At 41.7% G+C, this 21,036-nt stretch overlaps 1 protein-coding gene across 1 annotated transcript in view; it reads left to right on the top strand.

Moving 5' to 3' along the window:
- Positions 1-20,805, top strand: part of SrpRalpha (signal recognition particle receptor alpha) — a 75,575-nt gene extending 54,770 nt beyond the window's left edge. Inside the window, exon 6 of the mRNA XM_071690949.1 lies at positions 19,856-20,805. Coding sequence (XP_071547050.1) covers positions 19,856-19,981 — 126 coding nt within the window. The 3' untranslated portion in view covers positions 19,982-20,805. The remainder of the gene's footprint in view (positions 1-19,855) is intronic.
- Positions 20,806-21,036: the final 231 nt, after the last annotated feature.

The raw sequence follows: 21,036 nt of genomic DNA, 5'->3' as shown, positions 1-21,036 counted from the left end.
AGAGAATGAGTGAGGAAAGATTGACCAAGAGGATATATGTGTCAGAGGTGGAGGGAACGAGAAGAGGGAGACCAAATTGGAGGTGGAAAGATGGAGTGAAAAAGATTTTGTGTGATCGGGGCCTGAACATGCAGGAGGGTGAAAGGAGGGCAAGGAATAGAGTGAATTGGAGCGATGTGGTATACCGGGGTTGACGTGCTGTCAGTGGATTGAATCGGGGCATGTGAAGCGTCTGGGGTAAACCATGGAAAGCTGTGTAGGTATGTATATTTTGCGTGTGTGGACGTATGTATATACATGTGTATGGGGGTGGGTTGGGCCATTTCTTTCGTCTGTTTCCTTGCGCTACCTCGCAAACGCGGGAGACAGCGGCAAAAAAAAAAAAAAAAAAAAAAAAAAAAAAAAGAAAAAAGGAAAGGGAAGAAGAGCAAAGAGCCATTGATGAAGTAAGAAACAACCCCAAATACTTTACTCATGTGCAAAACACAAATTGAGCCCCATGAGCTCTATTAGCCCCCCCAAAATAGAAGAGCATACCATTACAGATGACTGCCAAGAGATGAATGAAATTCTAAAAAAAGCATTATGAACTGGTAATCAGTGAACCAAAAACTTTATTGAAAATAAATGACCCAACAAGCTCTTTCCTAAATAATAATCTCTGTGTATTACATATTGTAGATATTACCTTTTCACTACAGGATATTGAGAAGGCCATTGAGAGTATGCCAATGCACTCTCCCTTAGGACTGGACTTCATAAGAAGTGCAAAACACCTCTTGCATGAGCACTAATTATTCTCTAGAGAAAAAGCCTAGATTTTTGCAGTCATCCCTGAGAGTTTGAAACTGACTCATGCCCCACTTCATAAAGGTGAAAGCAGAGGTGATACCACTGAAATTACACATTATTAAAATCTTCGAGAATCTTAATACAAAACTAATTTATGGAATCAAATAATCTAAATAGCCCAGACTACCTTGATTTCAAGGTGGGAAGATCTTACATATCCCAGTTGCTTGACCACATTGATAAGATTGTCAAGGCTCTGGAGAATACACAAAATGCTGATGTGATTTACACAGACTTTGCAACAGTGTGTGATAATTGTGACCATGGCATCATAGCACCTACAGTGTGTAAGATAGTAATAACCTAAAAAAAAATGGGAGACTCACACTCAACTTCTAAACTAAAAGATCACAATAAGTAGGTGTAAACCTTGCCATTTCCAGTGCCTCCACAGTTAAGAGCTCAGTCCTCTAAAGAACTGTACTAACATCCCTCATGTACCTCATTCTTATGATTGATGTTGACAAGAACACAACTCACTGTTTCATATCCAGTGCAGGTGACACTAGAGTAAGAATGAAAATCAGGTCAGCAAAGGACACAAATGCTGCAGACAGACAGACAGAAATTTAGTCATCCAATAGGCCACCAAGAACATTATGCTTATGATTGGTGATAAATTTCAACTCCTGTATGGGGAAAATGGAAAATCAGAAACAGTACAGAATACCAGCTGGACAGACAGTCATAAACCAACTGAATAATTTGAAAGATATTGGAGTAATGATGTTTGATGACCTTGCCATCTGCAGTCACAACAGAACAACAGTTGTTCCCTCCTCCAGAGGGATGGTGGACTTTTAAGACAGTGGTTGAAAAACAAATGATGATACTTTTTGAGGTGCTAATTTTTCACAAACAGAATATTACTGTGTTCTAATATTAACTTATAAAGCAGGCAAAGCCACAGAATTAGAAAGTATCCAGAGATCTTCCATGGCTCATATTAAAGTGGTAAAGGAACTAAATCATTGGAAATAGCTGAAATCATTGAGGCTGTTCTTCTTGGAGCACAGATGGAGGAAATATATCATCATCTATAGGTAGGAAGTTTAGTGTACAGTAAACCCTCGATTTAATGGACCACTTAGGGGAAGGGGGTGTCCTTTAATGCCGAAAGCCCATTAAATTGAGAATGTAACCTACGGGCCATTTTCTTTATGCAATATGCAGTAAAACAATGCATTTCACACACTTTCTTATAACTATTCTATCACTTGATGCCATTTTGATTTGTAAGGATTGCAAAATTATTTGATAAATAAAGTCACAGTTCTCTAACCACACAGTACCTTGAGGCAGAATGAGACTGAAACAAAGCGAGTATAACCCACACTACCAAAAACTGGTACAGCCATGGTGTGGTATTTGAGATTTTTTTAATTTTTTAATTTTTTTTTATTTTTTATTTTTTTTATTTATTTTTTTTTTTTTTGGCTGTCTCCCACGTTTGCGAGGTAGCGCAAGGAAACAGACGAAAGAAATGGCACAACCCACCCCCATACACATGCCTTGATTCAATCCACTGACAGCACGTCAACCCCGGTATACCACATCGCTCCAATTCACTCTATTCTTTGCCCTCCTTTCACCCTCCTGCATGTTCAGGCCCCGATCACACAAAATCTTTTTCACTCCATCTTTCCACCTCCAATTTGGTCTCCCTCTTCTCCTCGTTCCCTCCACCTCCGACACATATATCCTCTTGGTCAATCTTTCCTCACTCATTCTCTCCATGTGACCAAACCATTTCAAAACACCCTCTTCTGCTCTCTCAACCACGCTCTTTTTATTTCCACACATCACTCTTACCCTTACGTTACTTACTCGATCAAACCACCTCACACCACACATTGTCCTCAAACATCTCATTTCCAGCACATCCATCCTCCTGCGCACAACTCTATCCATAGTCCACGCCTCGCAACCATACAACATTGTTGGAACCACTATTCCTTCAAACATACCCATTTTTGCTTTCCGAGATAATGTTCTCGACTTCCACACATTCTTCAAGGCTCCCAGAATTTTCGCCCCCTCCCCCACCCTATGATCCACTTCCGCTTCTATGGTTCCATCCGCTGCCAGATCCACTCCCAGATATCTAAAACACTTCACTTCCTCCAGTTTTTCTCCATTCAAACTCACCTCCCAATTGACTTGACCCTCAACCCTACTGTACCTAATAACCTTGCTCTTATTCACATTTACTCTTAACTCTCTTCTTTCACACACTTTACCAAACTCAGTCACCAGCTTCTGCAGTTTCTCACATGAATCAGCCACCAGCGCTGTATCATCAGCGAACAACAACTGACTCACTTCCCAAGCTCTCTCATCCCCAACAGACTTCATCCTTGCCCCTCTTTCCAAAACTCTTGCATTCACCTCCCTAACAACCCCATCCATAAACAAATTAAACAACCATGGAGACATCACACACCCCTGCCGCAAACCTACATTCACTGAGAACCAATCACTTTCCTCTCTTCCTACACGTACACATGCCTTACATCCTCGATAAAAACTTTTCACTGCTTCTAACAACTTGCCTCCCACACCGTATATTCTTAATACCTTCCACAGAGCATCTCTATCAACTCTATCATATGCCTTCTCCAGATCCATAAATGCTACATACAAATCCATTTGCTTTTCTAAGTATTTGTCACATACATTCTTCAAAGCAAACACCTGATCCACACATCCTCTACCACTTCTGAAACCACACTGCTCTTCCCCAATCTGATGCTCTGTACATGCCTTCACCCTCTCAATCAATACCCTCCCATATAATTTGCCAGGAATACTCAACAAACTTATACCTCTGTAATTTGAGCACTCACTCTTATCCCCTTTGCCATTGTACAATGGCACTATGCACACATTCCGCCAATCCTCAGGCACCTCACCATGAGTCATACATACATTAAATAACCTTACCAACCAGTCAACAATACAGTCACCCCCTTTTTTAATAAATTCCACTGCAATACCATCCAAACCTGCTGCCTTGCCGGCTTTCATCTTCCGCAAAGCTTTTACTACCTCTTCTCTGTTTACCAACTCATTTTCCCTAACCCTCGCACTTTGCACACCACCTCAACCAAAACACCCTATATCTGCCACTCTATCATCAAACACATTTAACAAACCTTCAAAATACTCACTCCATCTCCTTCTCACATCACCGCTACTTGTTATCACCTCCCCATTTGCGCCCTTCACTGAAGTTCCCATTTGCTCCCTTGTCTTACGCACTTTATTTACCTCCTTCCAGAACATCTTTTTATTCTCCCTCAAATTTAATGATACTCTCTCACCCCAACTCTCATTTGCCCTTTTTTTCACCTCTTGCACCTTTCTCTTGACCTCCTGTCTCTTTCTTTTATACGTCTCCCACTCAATTTCATTTTTTCCCTGCAAAAATCGTCCAAATGCCTCTCTCTTCTCTTTCACTAATACTCTTACTTCTTCATCCCACCACTCACTACCCTTTCTAATCAACCCACCTCCCACTCTTCTCATGCCACAAGCATCTTTTGCGCAATCCATCACTGATTCCCTAAATACATCCCATTCCTCCCCCACTCCCCTTACTTCCATTGTTCTCACCTTTTTCCATTCTGTACTCAGTCTCTCCTGGTACTTCCTCACACAAGTCTCCTTCCCAAGCTCACTTACTCTCACCACAATCTTCACCCCAACATTCACTCTTCTTTTCTGAAAACCCATACAAATCTTCACCTTAGCCTCCACAAGATAATGATCAGACATCCCTCCAGTTGCAATTTTTAAATTGTTATTAATTAATGATTATTATTTAAATCTGAAATCTGTTAAGTCGGGGTACATTTAATTGAGGGGTTACTGTATTTAGATACCTGGAAGTAACCATGGCATCAAATGCAGCCATAGAAGCAGAAGTGTGTCATTGAATGGGGGAGGGGGAGAAGGTTCAGGGAGCATTGAGGAATATGTGGAAAGAGAGGTCATTATCTGGGAGGGCAATTTAGGTGTTATCCAGGCTTTGCCTCAGTAATAACGTCATTGGTTTTCCTATTGTAGTTTTTGTCTTTTTGTTGAATATGGCTGGGATTTCATCCAGTTCTGGAGTGGAATTTTCTCTGAGCTTATCAGTTCCCTTAATTATATCATATTTTGATATTTCAATATCTTTGAGCTCATTTTCATTTTGTTGGTTAATATTTCTCCTTACAATTTGAGTTGATTATTATTGTTATAATACTTTGTTGCTGTCTCGTGCGATAGCGAGGTAGCGCAAGGAAACGGATGAAAGAATGGCCCAACCCACCCACACACACATGTATATACATAAACGCTCACACATGCACATATACATACCTATACATTTCAGCGTATACATACATATACATACACAGACATATACATATATACACATGTACATATTGATACTTGCTACCTTCATTCATTCCCGTTGCCACCCCGCCACACATGAAATGGCAACCCCCTCCCTCTGCATGTGTGCGAGGTAGTGTTAGGAAAAGACAATAAAGGCCACATTCGATTACACTTTCTCTCTAGCTGTCATGTGTAATGCACTGAAACCACAGCTCCCTTTCCACATCCAGGCCCTACAAAACTTTCCATGGTTTACCCCAGACGCTTCACATGCCCTGGTTCAATCCATTGACAGCAGGTCGACCCTGGTATACCACATCGTTCCAATTCACTTTATTCCTTGCATGCCTTTCACCCTCCTGTATGTTCAGGCCCCGATCGCTCCAATTCGGTCTCACACTTCTCCTTGTTCCCTCCACCTCTGACACATATATCTTCTTTGTAAATCTTTCCTCACTCATTCTCTCCATGTGACCAAACCATTTCAATGCACCCTCTTCTGCTCTCTCAACCACACTCTTTCTATTACCACCCTCCTCTGTACAACCCTATAAGTAACCCATGCCTTGCAACCATATAACATTGTTGGAACTACTATTCCTTAAAAATTACACATTTTTGCTCTCCAAGATAACTTTCCTTCCACACGTTCTTCATTGCTACCAGAACCTTTGCCCCCTCCCTCACCTTGTGACTCGCTTATGTTTCCATGGTTCCATTCACTGCTAAGTCCACTCCCAGATATCTAAAACACTTCACTTCCTCCAATTTTTTTGCATTCAAACTTATATCCCAATTAACTTGTCCCTCAACCCTACTGAACTTAATAACTTTGCTCTTATTCACATTTACTCTCAATTTTCTCCTTTTTCACACTTTTCCAAAATTAGTCACTAACTTCTGTATCATTGGCAAACAACAATTGACTCAATTCCCAGGCCTTCTCTTCCCAACAGACTGCATACTTGCCCCTGTCTCCAAAACTCTTGCAATTACCTCCCTAACCACCCCATCCATAAACAAATTAAACATCCATGGAGACATCACACACTCCTGCCACAGACCGACCTTCATTAGGAACCTCTTATCCTTCTTGTTCACATGCTTTACATCCTTGAGAAAAACTTTTTATTGCTTCTACCAGCTTACCTCCAGCTCCATATAGTCTCAAGACCTTCCACAAAGCATCTCTATCAGTCCTATCATATGCTTTCTCCAGATCCTTAAATGCCACTTACAAATCCCTATCATATGCTTTCTCCAGATCCATAAATGCCACGTACAAATAAGAGCAAGGTTATTAGGTACAGTAGGGTTGAGGGTCAAGTCAATTGGGAGGTGAGTTTGAATGGAGAAAAACTGGAGGAAGTGAAGTGTTTTAGATATCTGGGAGTGGATCTGGCAGCGGATGGAACCATGGAAGCGGAAGTGGATCATAGGGTGGGGGAGGGGGCGAAAATTCTGGGAGCCTTGAAGAATGTGTGGAAGTCGAGAACATTATCTCGGAAAGCAAAAATGGGTATGTTTGAAGGAATAGTGGTTCCAACAATGTTGTATGGTTGCGAGACGTGGGCTATGGATAGAGTTGTGCGCAGGAGGATGGATGTGCTGGAAATGAGATGTTTGAGGACAATACGTGGTGTGAGGTGGTTTGATCGAGTAAGTAACGTAAGGGTAAGAGAGATGTGTGGAAATAAAAAGAGCGTGGTTGAGAGAGCAGAAGAGGGTGTTTTGAAATGGTTCGGGCACATGGAGAGAATGAGTGAGGAAAGATTGACCAAGAGAATATATGTGTCAGAGGTGGAGGGAACGAGGAGAAGAGGGAGACCAAATTGGAGGTGGAAAGATGGAGTGAAAAAGATTTTGTGTGATCGGGGCCTGAACATGCAGGAGGGTGAAAGGAGGGCAAGGAATAGAGTGAATTGGAGTGATGTGGTATACCGGGGTTGACGTGCTGTCAGTGGATTGAATCAAGGCATGTGAAGCGTCTGAGGTAAACCATGGAAAGCTGTGTAGGTATGTATATTTGCGTGTGTGGACGTATGTATATACATGTGTATGGGGGTGGGTTGGGCAATTTCTTTCGTCTGTTTCCTTGCGCTACCTCGCAAATGCGGGAGACAGCGACAAAGCAAAAAAAAAAAAAAAAAAAAAAATCCATCTGTTTTTCTAAATATTTCTCACTCATTCTTCAAAGCAAACACCTGATCCACACATCCTCTACCACTTCTGAAACCATACTTTTCCTCCTCAATCTGATGCTTCGCACATGCCTTCACCCTCTCAGTCAATACCCTCCCATACGATTTCCCAGGAATACTCAACAAACTTATTCCTCTGTAGTTTGAACACTCACCTTTGACTTTGTACAGTGGAACTATAGATGCATTCTGCCAATCTTCAGGCACTTCATCATGATTCATACATACATAGAATATCCTTACCAACCAATCAACAACACAGTCACTCCCTTTCATAATAAATCCAACTGCAGTACCATCCAAACATGTCATCTTGCTGGATTTCATCTTCTACAAGGGTTTCACCACTTCTTTTCTTAACCAAACCATTCTCCCTGACTCTCTCACTTCGTACACTACCCCAACCAAAACACCCTAAATCTGCCACTCTTATCATCAAACACATTCAACAAACCTTCAAAGTACTCATATTTCATATTTACTTGCTTTGTCTTATCTTTAGAGGGGGTACATATACGTGGACAACATTTAAAAGGTTTAGTTTTGCTATGGTTTTTCTGAGGCCCATTCTCTATCATACATTCATGTTCTTAAATACTTTTTGGGTTCTCTGCATAGTTGAGATGAATAGGTTTTTAAGGAAAAGCCTTTCTTGTAGGCAGAGCCCTATGATGTCCATTTCTTTTCTATTCATTCTTTCTCCTCTTTCTGTTTTGAAGATCCATTTCATGATTCTAGACTGTAACAGGGCAAGAGCATGGTTTCCAGTAGACAGTGAATAAATGTTTTTGAGAGGTTGCAAAGCATCACTTGATCTCTGACCTTTGTGTCCTAGGTATGAACAGGTTGCTGAGTTAATAAATGAGGATCTGTCAGCCTGTTTAGTCACCTATCTTTTAACCCCTTACTGATCAGATGCTCTCTCAGATGTTTATAGGGCTCTAGCTATGGAAAAGAACTTATATTTTTTGCTTAGATGGCTGCTGACCATTATTTGAAAATATAATGGAAAATGTTCAAGCTTATTCTCAATAATTTCAAATTTAAGAGCATTTCCTCCTCTAGAACATTTGTATTACTTTGCAAATTCTATTAATCAGCATTTTATTCTGAGGGTTGCTGTTTTATGAGGACATGAGTATTTTCATTAAGATTTGGCATTATTATTTGAAGAAAATGGTATCTGATGGACCTTAATAGGTAAAATAACTACAAAGAAGCTGCATGGGGAATGATGCATCTAGGTTGATGTGATGTTTGTATAAACCTGGAAGAGATAGATTCAATTAGATCATATTTGAAGTAGCCAAAGAAAGGGAATCCCACCAACAATTACTGTTTCACAGTAAACTGCACATTAAGGATACTGGCCTAATTTAAGCATGAGCTGAATTGGTTTAGCACCAACATTTATAGTTATGAACATTTTCAAGTTGTAAGACTTTTTCATGCTAAAACTTGCTGAATAACCACTAAGTTCTAATGCTTTACAGAGTCCACAAGATGAAATTATTAATTTTATTTACAATGGAGGACATAGCAGCATGGTCTTACTTTTAAGATGAAAGTGATGATCTAATCATGGGAAAGGAAGTAGGTTGTTAGTGTTTGGGAATCTGGAATTATTGAATGGAAAATCAGAAAGCATTTTGTATTAAGCAGCATGGAACTAGACTCGTATGAAAATGATTTATTAAGTGCTTAATGGTTAGATTATAGTGTAAGATGCGTGATCATGCTCTGGTATTGTTTATAAAGTCAGGAAATATTAGTAAGTAGTTTTTAATTACATTACACATGACAGCTAGAGCCTTAGTGTGGATGAATGTGGCCTTTGTTGTCCTTTCCTAGTGCTACCTCGCATGCACACGGAGGGAGGGGGGTGTCATTTCATTTGTGGTGGGGTGGCGGCGGGAATGGATGAAGGTAGCATGCGTGAATATGTGTATGTGTATATATGTTTACGTCTTTGTATGTATATGTATGTATACATTGAAATGTATACATACATTTCATTTCAAGCTAGAAGTTTCAGTTTTCTAAATTATTTCTTACTTTTTTTCATATGTATATATATGTATATGTGTGTGTGTGTGTGTATATGTGCGTGTGTATGTGTATGTATATATATATATGTATATATATATATATGTATAAAAGAAAGAGGCAGGAGGTCAAGAGAAAGGTGCAAAAGGTGAAAAAGAGGGCAAATGAGAGTTGGGGTGAGAGAGTATCATTAAATTTTAGGGAGAATAAAAAGATGTTCTGGAAGGAGGTAAATAAAGTGCATAAGACAAGGGAGCAAATGGGAACTTCAGTGAAGGGCATGGGAGCGGGGGGCCAGAAATCCTCCCCTCCTTGTATTAACTTTCTAAAATGGGAAACAGAAGAAGGAGTCACGCGGGGAGTGCTCATCCTCCTCGAAGGCTCAGAGTGGGGTGTCTAAATGTGTGTGGATGTAACCAAGATGTGAAAAAAGGAGAGATAGGTAGTATGTTTGAGGAAAGGAACCTGGATGTTTTGGCTCTGAGTGAAACGAAGCTCAAGGGTAAAGGGGAAGAGTGGTTTGGGAATGTCTGGGGAGTAAAGTCAGGGGTTAGTGAGAGGACAAGAGCAAGGGAAGGAGTAGCAATACTCCTGAAACAGGAGTTGTGGGAGTATGTGATAGAATGTAAGAAAGTAAATTCTCGATTAATATGGGTAAAACTGAAAGTTGATGGAGAGAGGTGGGTGATTATTGGTGCATATGCACCCGGGCATGAGAAGAAAGATCATGAGAGGCAAGTGTTTTGGGAGCAGCTGATTGAGTGTGTTAGTGGTTTTGATGCACGAGACCGGGTTATAGTGATGGGTGATTTGAATGCAAAGGTGAGTAATGTGGCAGTTGAGGGAATAATTGGTATACATGGGGTGTTCAGTGTTGTAAATAGAAATGGTGAAGAGCTTGTAGATTTATGTGCGGAAAAAGGACTGATGATTGGGAATACCTGGTTTAAAAAGCGCGATATACATAAGTATACTTATGTAAGTAGGAGAGATGGCCAGAGAGCATTATTGGATTACGTGTTAATTGACAGGCGTGCGAAAGAGAGACTTTTGGATGTTAATGTGCTGAGAGGGGCAACTGGAGGGATGTCTGATCATTATCTTGTGGAGGCTAAGGTGAAGATTTGTATGGGTTTTCGGAAAAGAAGAGTGAATGTTGGGGTGAAGAGGGTGGTGAGAGTAAGTGAGCTTGGGAAGGAGACCTGTGTGAGGAAGTACCAGGAGAGACTGAGTACAGAATGGAAAAAGGTGAGAGCAATGGAAGTAAGGGGAGTGGGGGAGGAATGGGATGTATTTAGGGAATCAGTGATGGATTGCGCAAAAGATGCTTGTGGCATGAGAAGAGTGGGAGGTGGGTTGATTAGAAAGGGTAGTGAGTGGTGGGATGAAGAAGTAAGAGTATTAGTGAAAGAGAAGAGAGAGGCATTTGGACGATTTTTGCAGGGAAAAAATGCAATTGAGTGGGAGATGTATAAAAGAAAGAGACAGGAGGTCAAGAGAAAGGTGCAAGAGGTGAAAAAGAGGGCAAATGAGAGTTGGGGTGAGAGAGTATCATTAAATTTTAGGGAGAATAAAAAGATGTTCTGGAAGGAGGTAAATAAAGTGCGTAAGACAAGGGAGCAAATGGGAACTTCAGTGAAGGGCGCAAATGGGGAGGTGATAACAAGTAGTGGTGATGTGAGAAGGAGATGGAGTGAGTAGTTTGAAGGTTTGTTGAATGTGTTTGATGATAGAGTGGCAGATATAGGGTGTTTTGGTCGAGGTGGTGTGCAAAGTGAGAGGGTTAGGGAAAATGATTTGTTAAACAGAGAAGAGGTAGTGAAAGCTTTGCGGAAGATGAAAGCCGGCAAGGCAGCAGGTTTGGATGGTATTGCAGTGGAATTTATTAAAAAAGGGGATGACTGTATTGTTGACTGGTTGGTAAGGTTATTTAATGTATGTATGACTCATGGTGAGGTGCCTGAGGATTGGTGGAATGCGTGCATAGTGCCATTGTACAAAGGCAAAGGGGATAAGAGTGAGTGCTCAAATTACAGAGGTATAAGTTTGTTGAGTATTCCTGGTAAATTATATGGGAGGGTATTGATTGAGAGGGTGAAGGCATGTACAGAGCATCAGATTGGGGAAGAGCAGTGTGGTTTCAGAAGTGGTAGAGGATGTGTGGATCAGGTGTTTGCTTTGAAGAATGTATGTGAGAAATACTTAGAAAAGCAAATGGATTTGTATGTAGCATTTATGGATCTGGAGAAGGCATATGATAGAGTTGATAGAGATGCTCTGTGGAAGGTATTAAGAATATATGGTGTAGTAGGAAAGTTGTTAGAAGCAGTGAAAAGTTTTTATCGAGGATGTAAGGCATGTGTATGTGTAGGAAGAGAGGAAAGTAATTGGTTCTCAGTGAATGTAGGTTTGCGGCAGGGGTGTGTGATGTCTCCATGGTTGTTTAATTTGTTTATGGATGGGGTTGTTAGGGAGGTAAATGCAAGAGTTTTGGAAAGAGGGGCAAGTATGAAGTCTGTTGGGGATGAGAGAGCTTGGGAAGTGAGTCAGTTGTTGTTCGCTGATGATACAGCGCTGGTGGCTGATTCATGTGAGAAACTGCAGAAGCTGGTGACTGAGTTTGGTAAAGTGTGTGGAAGAAGAAAGTTAAGAGTAAATGTGAATAAGAGCAAGGTTATTAGGTACAGTAGGGTTGAGGGTCAAGTCAATTGGGAGGTGAGTTTGAATGGAGAAAAACTGGAGGAAGTGAAGTGTTTTAGATATCTGGGAGTGGATCTGGCAGCGGATGGAAACATGGAAGCGGAAGTGGATCATAGGGTGGGGGAGGGGGCGAAAATTCTGGGGGCCTTGAAGAATGTGTGGAAGTCGAGAACATTATCTCGGAAAGCAAAAATGGGTATGTTTGAAGGAATAGTGGTTCCAACAATGTTGTATGGTTGCGAGGCGTGGGCTATGGATAGAGTTGTGCGCAGGAGGATGGATGTGCTGGAAATGAGATGTTTGAGGACAATGTGTGGTGTGAGGTGGTTTGATCGAGTGAGTAACGTAAGGGTAAGAGAGATGTGTGGAAATAAAAAGAGCGTGGTTGAGAGAGCAGAAGAGGGTGTTTTGAAGTGGTTTGGGCACATGGAGAGAATGAGTGAGGAAAGATTGACCAAGAGGATATATGTGTCGGAGGTGGAGGGAACGAGGAGAAGAGGGAGACCAAATTGGAGGTGGAAAGATGGAGTGAAAAAGATTTTGTGTGATCGGGGCCTGAACATGCAGGAGGGTGAAAGGAGGGCAAGGAATAGAGTGAATTGGAGCGATGTGGTATACCGGGGTTGACGTGCTGTCAGTGGATTGAATCAAGGCATGTGAAGCGTCTGGGGTAAACCATGGAAAGCTGTGTAGGTATGTATATTTGCGTGTGTGGACGTATGTATATACATGTGTATGGGGGGGGGGTTGGGCCATTTCTTTCGTCTGTTTCCTTGCGCTACCTCGCAAACGCGGGAGACAGCGACAAAGTATAATAAAAAAATATAATATATTATCCCTGGGGGTTGGGGTGAAAGAATACTTCCCACGCATTCCTCGCGTGTCGTAGAAGGCGACTAGAGGGGACAGGAGCGGGGGGCCAGAAATCCTCCCCTCCTTGTATTTTTACCTTTCTAAAATGGGAAACAGAAGAAGGAGTCACGCAGGGAGTGCTCATCCTCCTCGAAGGCTCAGACTGGGGTGTCTAAATGTGTGTGGATGTAACCAAGATGTGAAAAAAGGAGAGATAGGTAGTATGTTTGAGGAAAGGGACCTGGATGTTTTGGCTCTGAGTGAAACGAAGCTCAAGGGTAAAGGGGAGAGAGTGGTTTGGGAATGTCTGGGGAGTAAAGTCGGGGTTAGTGAGAGGACAAGAGCAAGGGAAGGAGTAGCAGTACTCCTGAAACAGGAGTTGTTGGAGTACGTGATAGAATGTAAGAAAGTAAATTCTCGATTGATATGGGTAAAACTGAAAGTTGATGGAGAGAGATGGGTGATTATTGGTGCATATGCACCTGGGCATGAGAAGAAAGATCATGAGAGGCAAGTGTTTTGGGAGCAGCTGAAGATGAGTGTGTTAGTGGTTTTGATGCACGAGACCGGGTTATAGTGATGGGTGATTTGAATGCAAAGGTGAGTAATGTGGCAGTTGAGGGAATAATTGGTATACATGGGGTGTTCAGTGTTGTAAATGGAAATGGTGAAGAGCTTGTAGATTTATGTGCTGAAAAAGGACTGATGATTGGGAATACCTGGTTTAAAAAGCGAGATATACATAAGTATACTTATGTAAGTAGGAGAGATGGCCAGAGAGCGTTATTGGATTACGTGTTAATTGACAGGCGTGCGAAAGAGAGACTTTTGGATGTTAATGTGCTGAGAGGTGCAACTGGAGGGATGTCTGATCATTATCTTGTGGAGGCTAAGGTGAAGATTTGTATGGGTTTTCAGAAAAGAAGAGTGAATGTTGGGGTGAAGAGGGTGGTGAGAGTAAGTGAGCTTGGGAAGGAGACTTGTGTGAGGAAGTACCAGGAGAGACTGAGTACAGAATGGAAAAAGGTGAGAACAATGGAAGTAAGGGGAGTGGGGGAGGAATGGGATGTATTTAGGGAATCAGTGATGGATTGCGCAAAAGATGCTTGTGGCATGAGAAGAGTGGGAGGTGGGTTGATTAGAAAGGGTAGTGAGTGGTGGGATGAAGAAGTAAGATATTAGTGAAAGAGAAGAGAGAGGCATTTGGACGATTTTTGCAGGGAAAAAATGCAATTGAGTGGGAGATGTATAAAAGAAAGAGACAGGAGGTCAAGAGAAAGGTGCAAGAGGTGAAAAAAAGGGCAAATGAGAGTTGGGGTGAGAGAGTATCATTAAATTTTAGGGAGAATAAAAAGATGTTCTGGAAGGAGGTAAATAAAGTGCGTAAGACAAGGGAGCAAATGGGAACTTCAGTGAAGGGCGCAAATGGGGAGGTGATAACAAGTAGTGGTGATGTGAGAAGGAGATGGAGTGAGTATTTTGAAGGTTTGTTGAATGTGTTTGATGATAGAGTGGCAGATATAGGGTGTTTTGGTCGAGGTGGTGTGCAAAGTGAGAGGGTTAGGGAAAATGATTTGGTAAACAGAGAAGAGGTAGTAAAAGCTTTGCGGAAGATGAAAGCCGGCAAGGCAGCAGGTTTGGATGGTATTGCAGTGGAATTTATTAAAAAAGGGGGTGACTGTATTGTTGACTGGTTGGTAAGGTTATTTAATGTATGTATGACTCATGGTGAGGTGCCTGAGGATTGGGAATGCGTGCATAGTGCCATTGTACAAAGGCAAAGGGGATAAGAGTGAGTGCTCAAATTACAGAGGTATAAGTTTGTTGAGTATTCCTGGTAAATTATATGGGAGGGTATTGATTGAGAGGGTGAAGGCATGTACAGAGCATCAGATTGGGAAGAGCAGTGTGGTTTCAGAAGTGGTAGAGGATGTGTGGATCAGGTGTTTGCTTTGAAGAATGTATGTGAGAAATACTTAGAAAAGCAAATGGATTTGTATGTAGCATTTATGGATCTGGAGAAGGCATATGATAGAGTTGATAGAGATGCTCTGTGGAAGGTATTAAGAATATATGGTGTGGAGGAAAGTTGTTAGAAGCAGTGAAAAGTTTTTATCGAGGATGTAAGGCATGTGTACGTGTAGGAAGAGAGGAAAGTGATTGGTTCTCAGTGAATGTAGGTTTGCGGCAGGGGTGTGTGATGTCTCCATGGTTGTTTAATTTGTTTATGGATGGGGTTGTTAGGGAGGTAATGCAAGAGTTTTGGAAAGAGGGGCAAGTATGAAGTCTGTTGGGGATGAGAGAGCTTGGGAAGTGAGTCAGTTGTTGTTCGCTGATGATACAGCGCTGGTGGCTGATTCATGTGAGAAACTGCAGAAGCTGGTGACTGAGTTTGGTAAAGTGTGTGGAAGAAGAAAGTTAAGAGTAAATGTGAATAAGAGCAAGGTTATTAGGTACAGTAGGGTTGAGGGTCAAGTCAATTGGGAGGTGAGTTTGAATGGAGAAAAACTGGAGGAAGTGAAGTGTTTTAGATATCTGGGAGTGGATCTGGCAGCGGATGGAAACATGGAAGCGGAAGTGGATCATAGGGTGGGGGAGGGGGCGAAAATTCTGGGGGCCTTGAAGAATGTGTGGAAGTCGAGAACATTATCTCGGAAAGCAAAAATGGGTATGTTTGAAGGAATAGTGGTTCCAACAATGTTGTATGGTTGCGAGGCGTGGGCTATGGATAGAGTTGTGCGCAGGAGGATGGATGTGCTGGAAATGAGATGTTTGAGGACAATGTGTGGTGTGAGGTGGTTTGATCGAGTGAGTAACGTAAGGGTAAGAGAGATGTGTGGAAATAAAAAGAGCGTGGTTGAGAGAGCAGAAGAGGGTGTTTTGAAGTGGTTTGGGCACATGGAGAGAATGAGTGAGGAAAGATTGACCAAGAGGATATATGTGTCGGAGGTGGAGGGAACGAGGAGAAGAGGGAGACCAAATTGGAGGTGGAAAGATGGAGTGAAAAAGATTTTGTGTGATCGGGGCCTGAACATGCAGGAGGGTGAAAGGAGGGCAAGGAATAGAGTGAATTGGAGCGATGTGGTATACCGGGGTTGACGTGCTGTCAGTGGATTGAATCAAGGCATGTGAAGCGTCTGGGGTAAACCATGGAAAGCTGTGTAGGTATGTATATTTGCGTGTGTGGACGTATGTATATACATGTGTATGGGGGGGGGGGTTGGGCCATTTCTTTCGTCTGTTTCCTTGCGCTACCTCGCAAACGCGGGAGACAGCGACAAAGTATAATAAAAAAATATAATATATTATCCCTGGGGGTTGGGGTGAAAGAATACTTCCCACGCATTCCTCGCGTGTCGTAGAAGGCGACTAGAGGGGACAGGAGCGGGGGGCCAGAAATCCTCCCCTCCTTGTATTTTTTACCTTTCTAAAATGGGAAACAGAAGAAGGAGTCACGCAGGGAGTGCTCATCCTCCTCGAAGGCTCAGACTGGGGTGTCTAAATGTGTGTGGATGTAACCAAGATGTGAAAAAAGGAGAGATAGGTAGTATGTTTGAGGAAAGGGACCTGGATGTTTTGGCTCTGAGTGAAACGAAGCTCAAGGGTAAAGGGGAAGAGTGGTTTGGGAATGTCTGGGGAGTAAAGTCAGGGGTTAGTGAGAGGACAAGAGCAAGGGAAGGAGTAGCAGTACTCCTGAAACAGGAGTTGTGGGAGTATGTGATAGAATGTAAGAAAGTAAATTCTCGATTGATATGGGTAAAACTGAAAGTGGATGGAGAGAGATGGGTGATTATTGGTGCATATGCACCTGGGCATGAGAAGAAAGATCATGAGAGGCAAGTGTTTTAGGAGCAGCTGAATGAGTGTGTTAGTGGTTTTGATGCACGAGACCGGGTTATAGTGATGGGTGATTTGAATGCAAAGGTGAGTAACGTGGCAGTTGAGGGAATAATTGGAATACATGGGGTGTTCAGTGTTGTAAATGGAAATGGTGAAGAGCTTGTAGATTTATGTGCTGAAAAAGGACTGATGATTGGGAATACCTGGTTTAAAAAGCGAGATATACATAAGTATACGTATGTAAGTAGGAGAGATGGCCAGAGAGCGTTATTGGATTACGTGTTAATTGACAGGCGCGTGAAAGAGAGACTTTTGGATGTTAATGTGCTGAGAGGTGCAACTGGAGGGATGTCTGATCATTATCTTGTGGAGGCTAAGGTGAAGATTTGTATGGGTTTTCAGAAAAGAAGAGTGAATGTTGGGGTGAAGAGGGTGGTGAGAGTAAGTGAGCTTGGGAAGGAGACTTGTGTGAGGAAGTACCAGGAGAGACCGAGTACAGAAAGGAAAAAGGTGAGAACAATGGAAGTAAGGGGAGTGGGGGTGGAATTGGATGTATTTAGGGAATCAATGATGGATTGTCTAAAAGATGCTTGTGGCATGAGAAGAGTGGGAGGTGGGTTGATTAGAAAGGGTAGTGAGTGGTGGGATGAAGAAGTAAGATTATTAGTGAAAGAGAAGAGAGAGGCATTTGGATGATTTTTGCAGGGAAAAAATGCAATTGAGTGGGAGATGTATAAAAGAAAGAGGCAGGAGGTCAAGAGAAAGGTGCAAAAGGTGAAAAAGAGGGCAAATGAGAGTTGGGGTGAGAGAGTATCATTAAATTTTAGGGAGAATAAAAAGATGTTCTGGAAGGAGGTAAATAAAGTGCATAAGACAAGGGAGCAAATGGGAACTTCAGTGAAGGGCACACATGGGGAGGTGAAAACAAGTAGTGGTGATGTGAGAAGGAGATGGAGTGAGTATTTTGAAGGTTTGTTGAATGTGTTTGATGATAGAGTGGCAGATATAGGGTGTTTTGGTCGAGGTGGTGTGCAAAGTGAGAGGGTTAGGGAAAATGATTTGGTAAACAGAGAAGAGGTAGTAAAAGCTTTGCGGAAGATGAAAGCCGGCAAGGCAGCAGGTTTGGATGGTATTGCAGTGGAATTTATTAAAAAAGGGGGTGACTGTATTATTGACTGGTTGGTAAGGTTATTTAATGTATGTATGACTCATGGTGAGGTGCCTGAGGATTGGCAGAATGCGTGCATAGTGCCATTGTACAAAGGCAAAGGGGATAAGAGTGAGTGCTCAAATTACAGAGGTATAAGTTTGTTGAGTATTCCTGGTAAATTATATGGGAGGGTATTGATTGAGAGGGTTAAGGCATGTACAGAGCATCAGATTGGGGAAGAGCAGTGTGGTTTCAGAAGTGGTAGAGGATGTGTGGATCAGGTGTTTGCTTTGAAGAATGTATGTGAGAAATACTTAGAAAAGCAAATGGATTTGTATGTAGCATTTATGGATCTGGAAAAGGCATATGATAGAGTTGATAGAGATGCTCTGTGGAAGGTATTAAGAATATATGGTGTGGGAGGCAAGTTGTTAGAAGCAGTTAAAAGTTTTTATTGAGGATGTAAGGCATGTGTACGTGTAGGAAGAGAGGAAAGTGATTGGTTCTGAGTGAATGTAGGTTTGCGGCAGGGGTGTGTGATGTCTCCATGGTTGTTTAATTTGTTTATGGATGGGGTTGTTAGGGAGGTGAATGCAAGAGTTTTGGAAAGAGGGGCAAGTATGAAGTCTGTTGGGGATGAGAGAGCTTGGGAAGTGAGTCAGTTGTTGTTCGCTGATGATACAGTGCTGGTGGCTGATTCATGTGAGAAACTGCAGAAGCTGGTGACTGAGTTTGGTAAAGTGTGTGAAAGAAGAAAGTTAAGAGTAAATGTGAATAAGAGCAAGGTTATTAGGTACAGTAGAGTTGAGGGTCAAGTCAATTGGGAGGTAAGTTTGAATGGAGAAAAACTGGAGGAAGTAAAGTGTTTTAGATATCTGGGAGTGGATCTGGCAGCGGATGGAACCATGGAAGCGGAAGTGGATCATAGGGTGGGGGAGGGGGCGAAAATTCTGGGAGCCTTGAAGAATGTGTGGAAGTCGAGAACATTATCTCGGAAAGCAAAAATGGGTATGTTTGAAGGAATAGTGGTTCCAACAATGTTGTATGGTTGCGAGGCGTGGGCTATGGATAGAGTTGTGCGAAGGAGGATGGATGTGCTGGAAATGAGATGTTTGAGGACAATGTGTGGTGTGAGGTGGTTTGATCGAGTAAGTAACGTAAGGGTAAGAGAGATGTGTGGAAATAAAAAGAGCGTGGTTGAGAGAGCAGAAGAGGGTGTTTTGAAATGGTTCGGGCACATGGAGAGAATGAGTGAGGAAAGATTGACCAAGAGAATATATGTGTCGGAGGTGGAGGGAACGAGGAGAAGAGGGAGACCAAATTGGAGGTGGAAAGATGGAGGGAAAAAGATTTTGTGTGATCGGGGCCTGAACATGCAGGAGGATGAAAGGAGGGCAAGGAATAGAGTGAATTGGAGCGATGTGGTATACCGGGGTTGACGTGCTGTCAGTGGATTGAATCAAGGCATGTGAAGCGTCTGGGGTAAACCATGGAAAGCTGTGTAGGTATGTATATTTGCGTGTGTGGACGTATGTATATACATGTGTATGGGGGTGGGTTGGGCCATTTCTTTCGTCTGTTTCCTTGCGCTACCTTGCAAACATGGGAGACAGCGACAAAGCAAGAAAAAAAACAAAAAAAAAAAATTGAAATGTATAGGTGTGTATATGTGCGTGTGTGGGCATTTATGTGTATACATGTGTATGTGGGTGGGTTGGGCCATTCTTTGTTTCCTTTCGCTACCTTGGTAACGTGGGAGACAGTGACAAAACATGAAGAAAAAAATTGTTTTTAATTATTTTTGTTTGAAGGGTTGTACTTTGTTTTATAGGTGGGAGCTGCCATATCAATGACCTACATCACTGGCCAGCCAATTGTGTTTGTTGGAACAGGCCAGACTTACACAGATCTCCGCAAGCTGGATGCTAAAGCGGTGGTTGATGCACTTATGAAGTGATCCTCAAGGACTGCAGGCTGTGAAGGGTTGGGATTTTGGGCAGGATAATTCATATTAAAGTCATCAGATATTGAGGTGCTTGTTATTTGATTTTGATGATTTGTTAATAAAGCTTTTAGAGAAGAGGACAGAGGTTATTTGCTTTGATTTTGAGCTAATGTGTCTTCTTTTACTGAAAAGTATTCATAGGATTTCAGAACTTTTGTAAAGGAAAAGAAGTGAAATTGTATTGGTACAAAAGTATACTTTTCTTTCCAAAAGGAACTTCATTCATAAAACCAAGGCACTTACAGAACATTCTGATGAATTTGTAACTTAATTGTAATGAATAAAAGGAACATCAGCAAAGTTATCAGTCTTGGCTTAGAGTGTTGTGAAGTTACTAAATTGAGATTTTGTGCCATAAACACAACTGAATTAGTATTTGGTTGAAAACTACAAGCAGATTGACAGTGGAAGGATACAAGATAATTAGGGCAGAAAAATGGTTTGTAAGAATAATGGTAATGTGATAAGGGGTTATTGCACTCCTTAGGAGATTGATTTGGTAACATATGATTTTGGTAACATAGTCATTGGTTTTATGAAGTGATAGGGAATCATTTGGAGTTTTGGAAGAACATTGAACATGCATATATTTGCTTCACTGAACTTTGTAGTTATGAATTTTGCCTGTTAAATGATAATTTTTTTCTTTGAACTCGGCTAATATACAATATGAATTCCTGTAGCAAATCACCATCAGCTGGTATTACTATGATGCCTTTTGTGTATTAATGATGCTGTGTAAACCTCATTTATTTTTACAGAAATTATTAAACATGTTTGGTGGCATTTTTTTGAAAACCTACGAGCCTGTAGTACAGGAATTGGAGTTGATATATATTTTTTGAGATATATCTGACCTCTTATTTATATGTACATATTCATATATATATGGTATTACTGGACTTCATGTGCCTAAAGGTAAACCATGAGTGAAAAGTCACCTTTGGGAGAACAGTCTTGCCAAAGAACTCATTCCAAAGGAGTCCGTCATTTCCCTAGTTTAGTAG

The sequence above is a fragment of the Panulirus ornatus genome, chromosome 49, assembly GCF_036320965.1.
Source record: "Panulirus ornatus isolate Po-2019 chromosome 49, ASM3632096v1, whole genome shotgun sequence".
NCBI lineage: Eukaryota > Metazoa > Arthropoda > Malacostraca > Decapoda > Palinuridae > Panulirus > Panulirus ornatus.
Note: the sequence above shows the minus strand (reverse complement) of the source record. Positions and strands in the feature narration are given on the sequence as shown.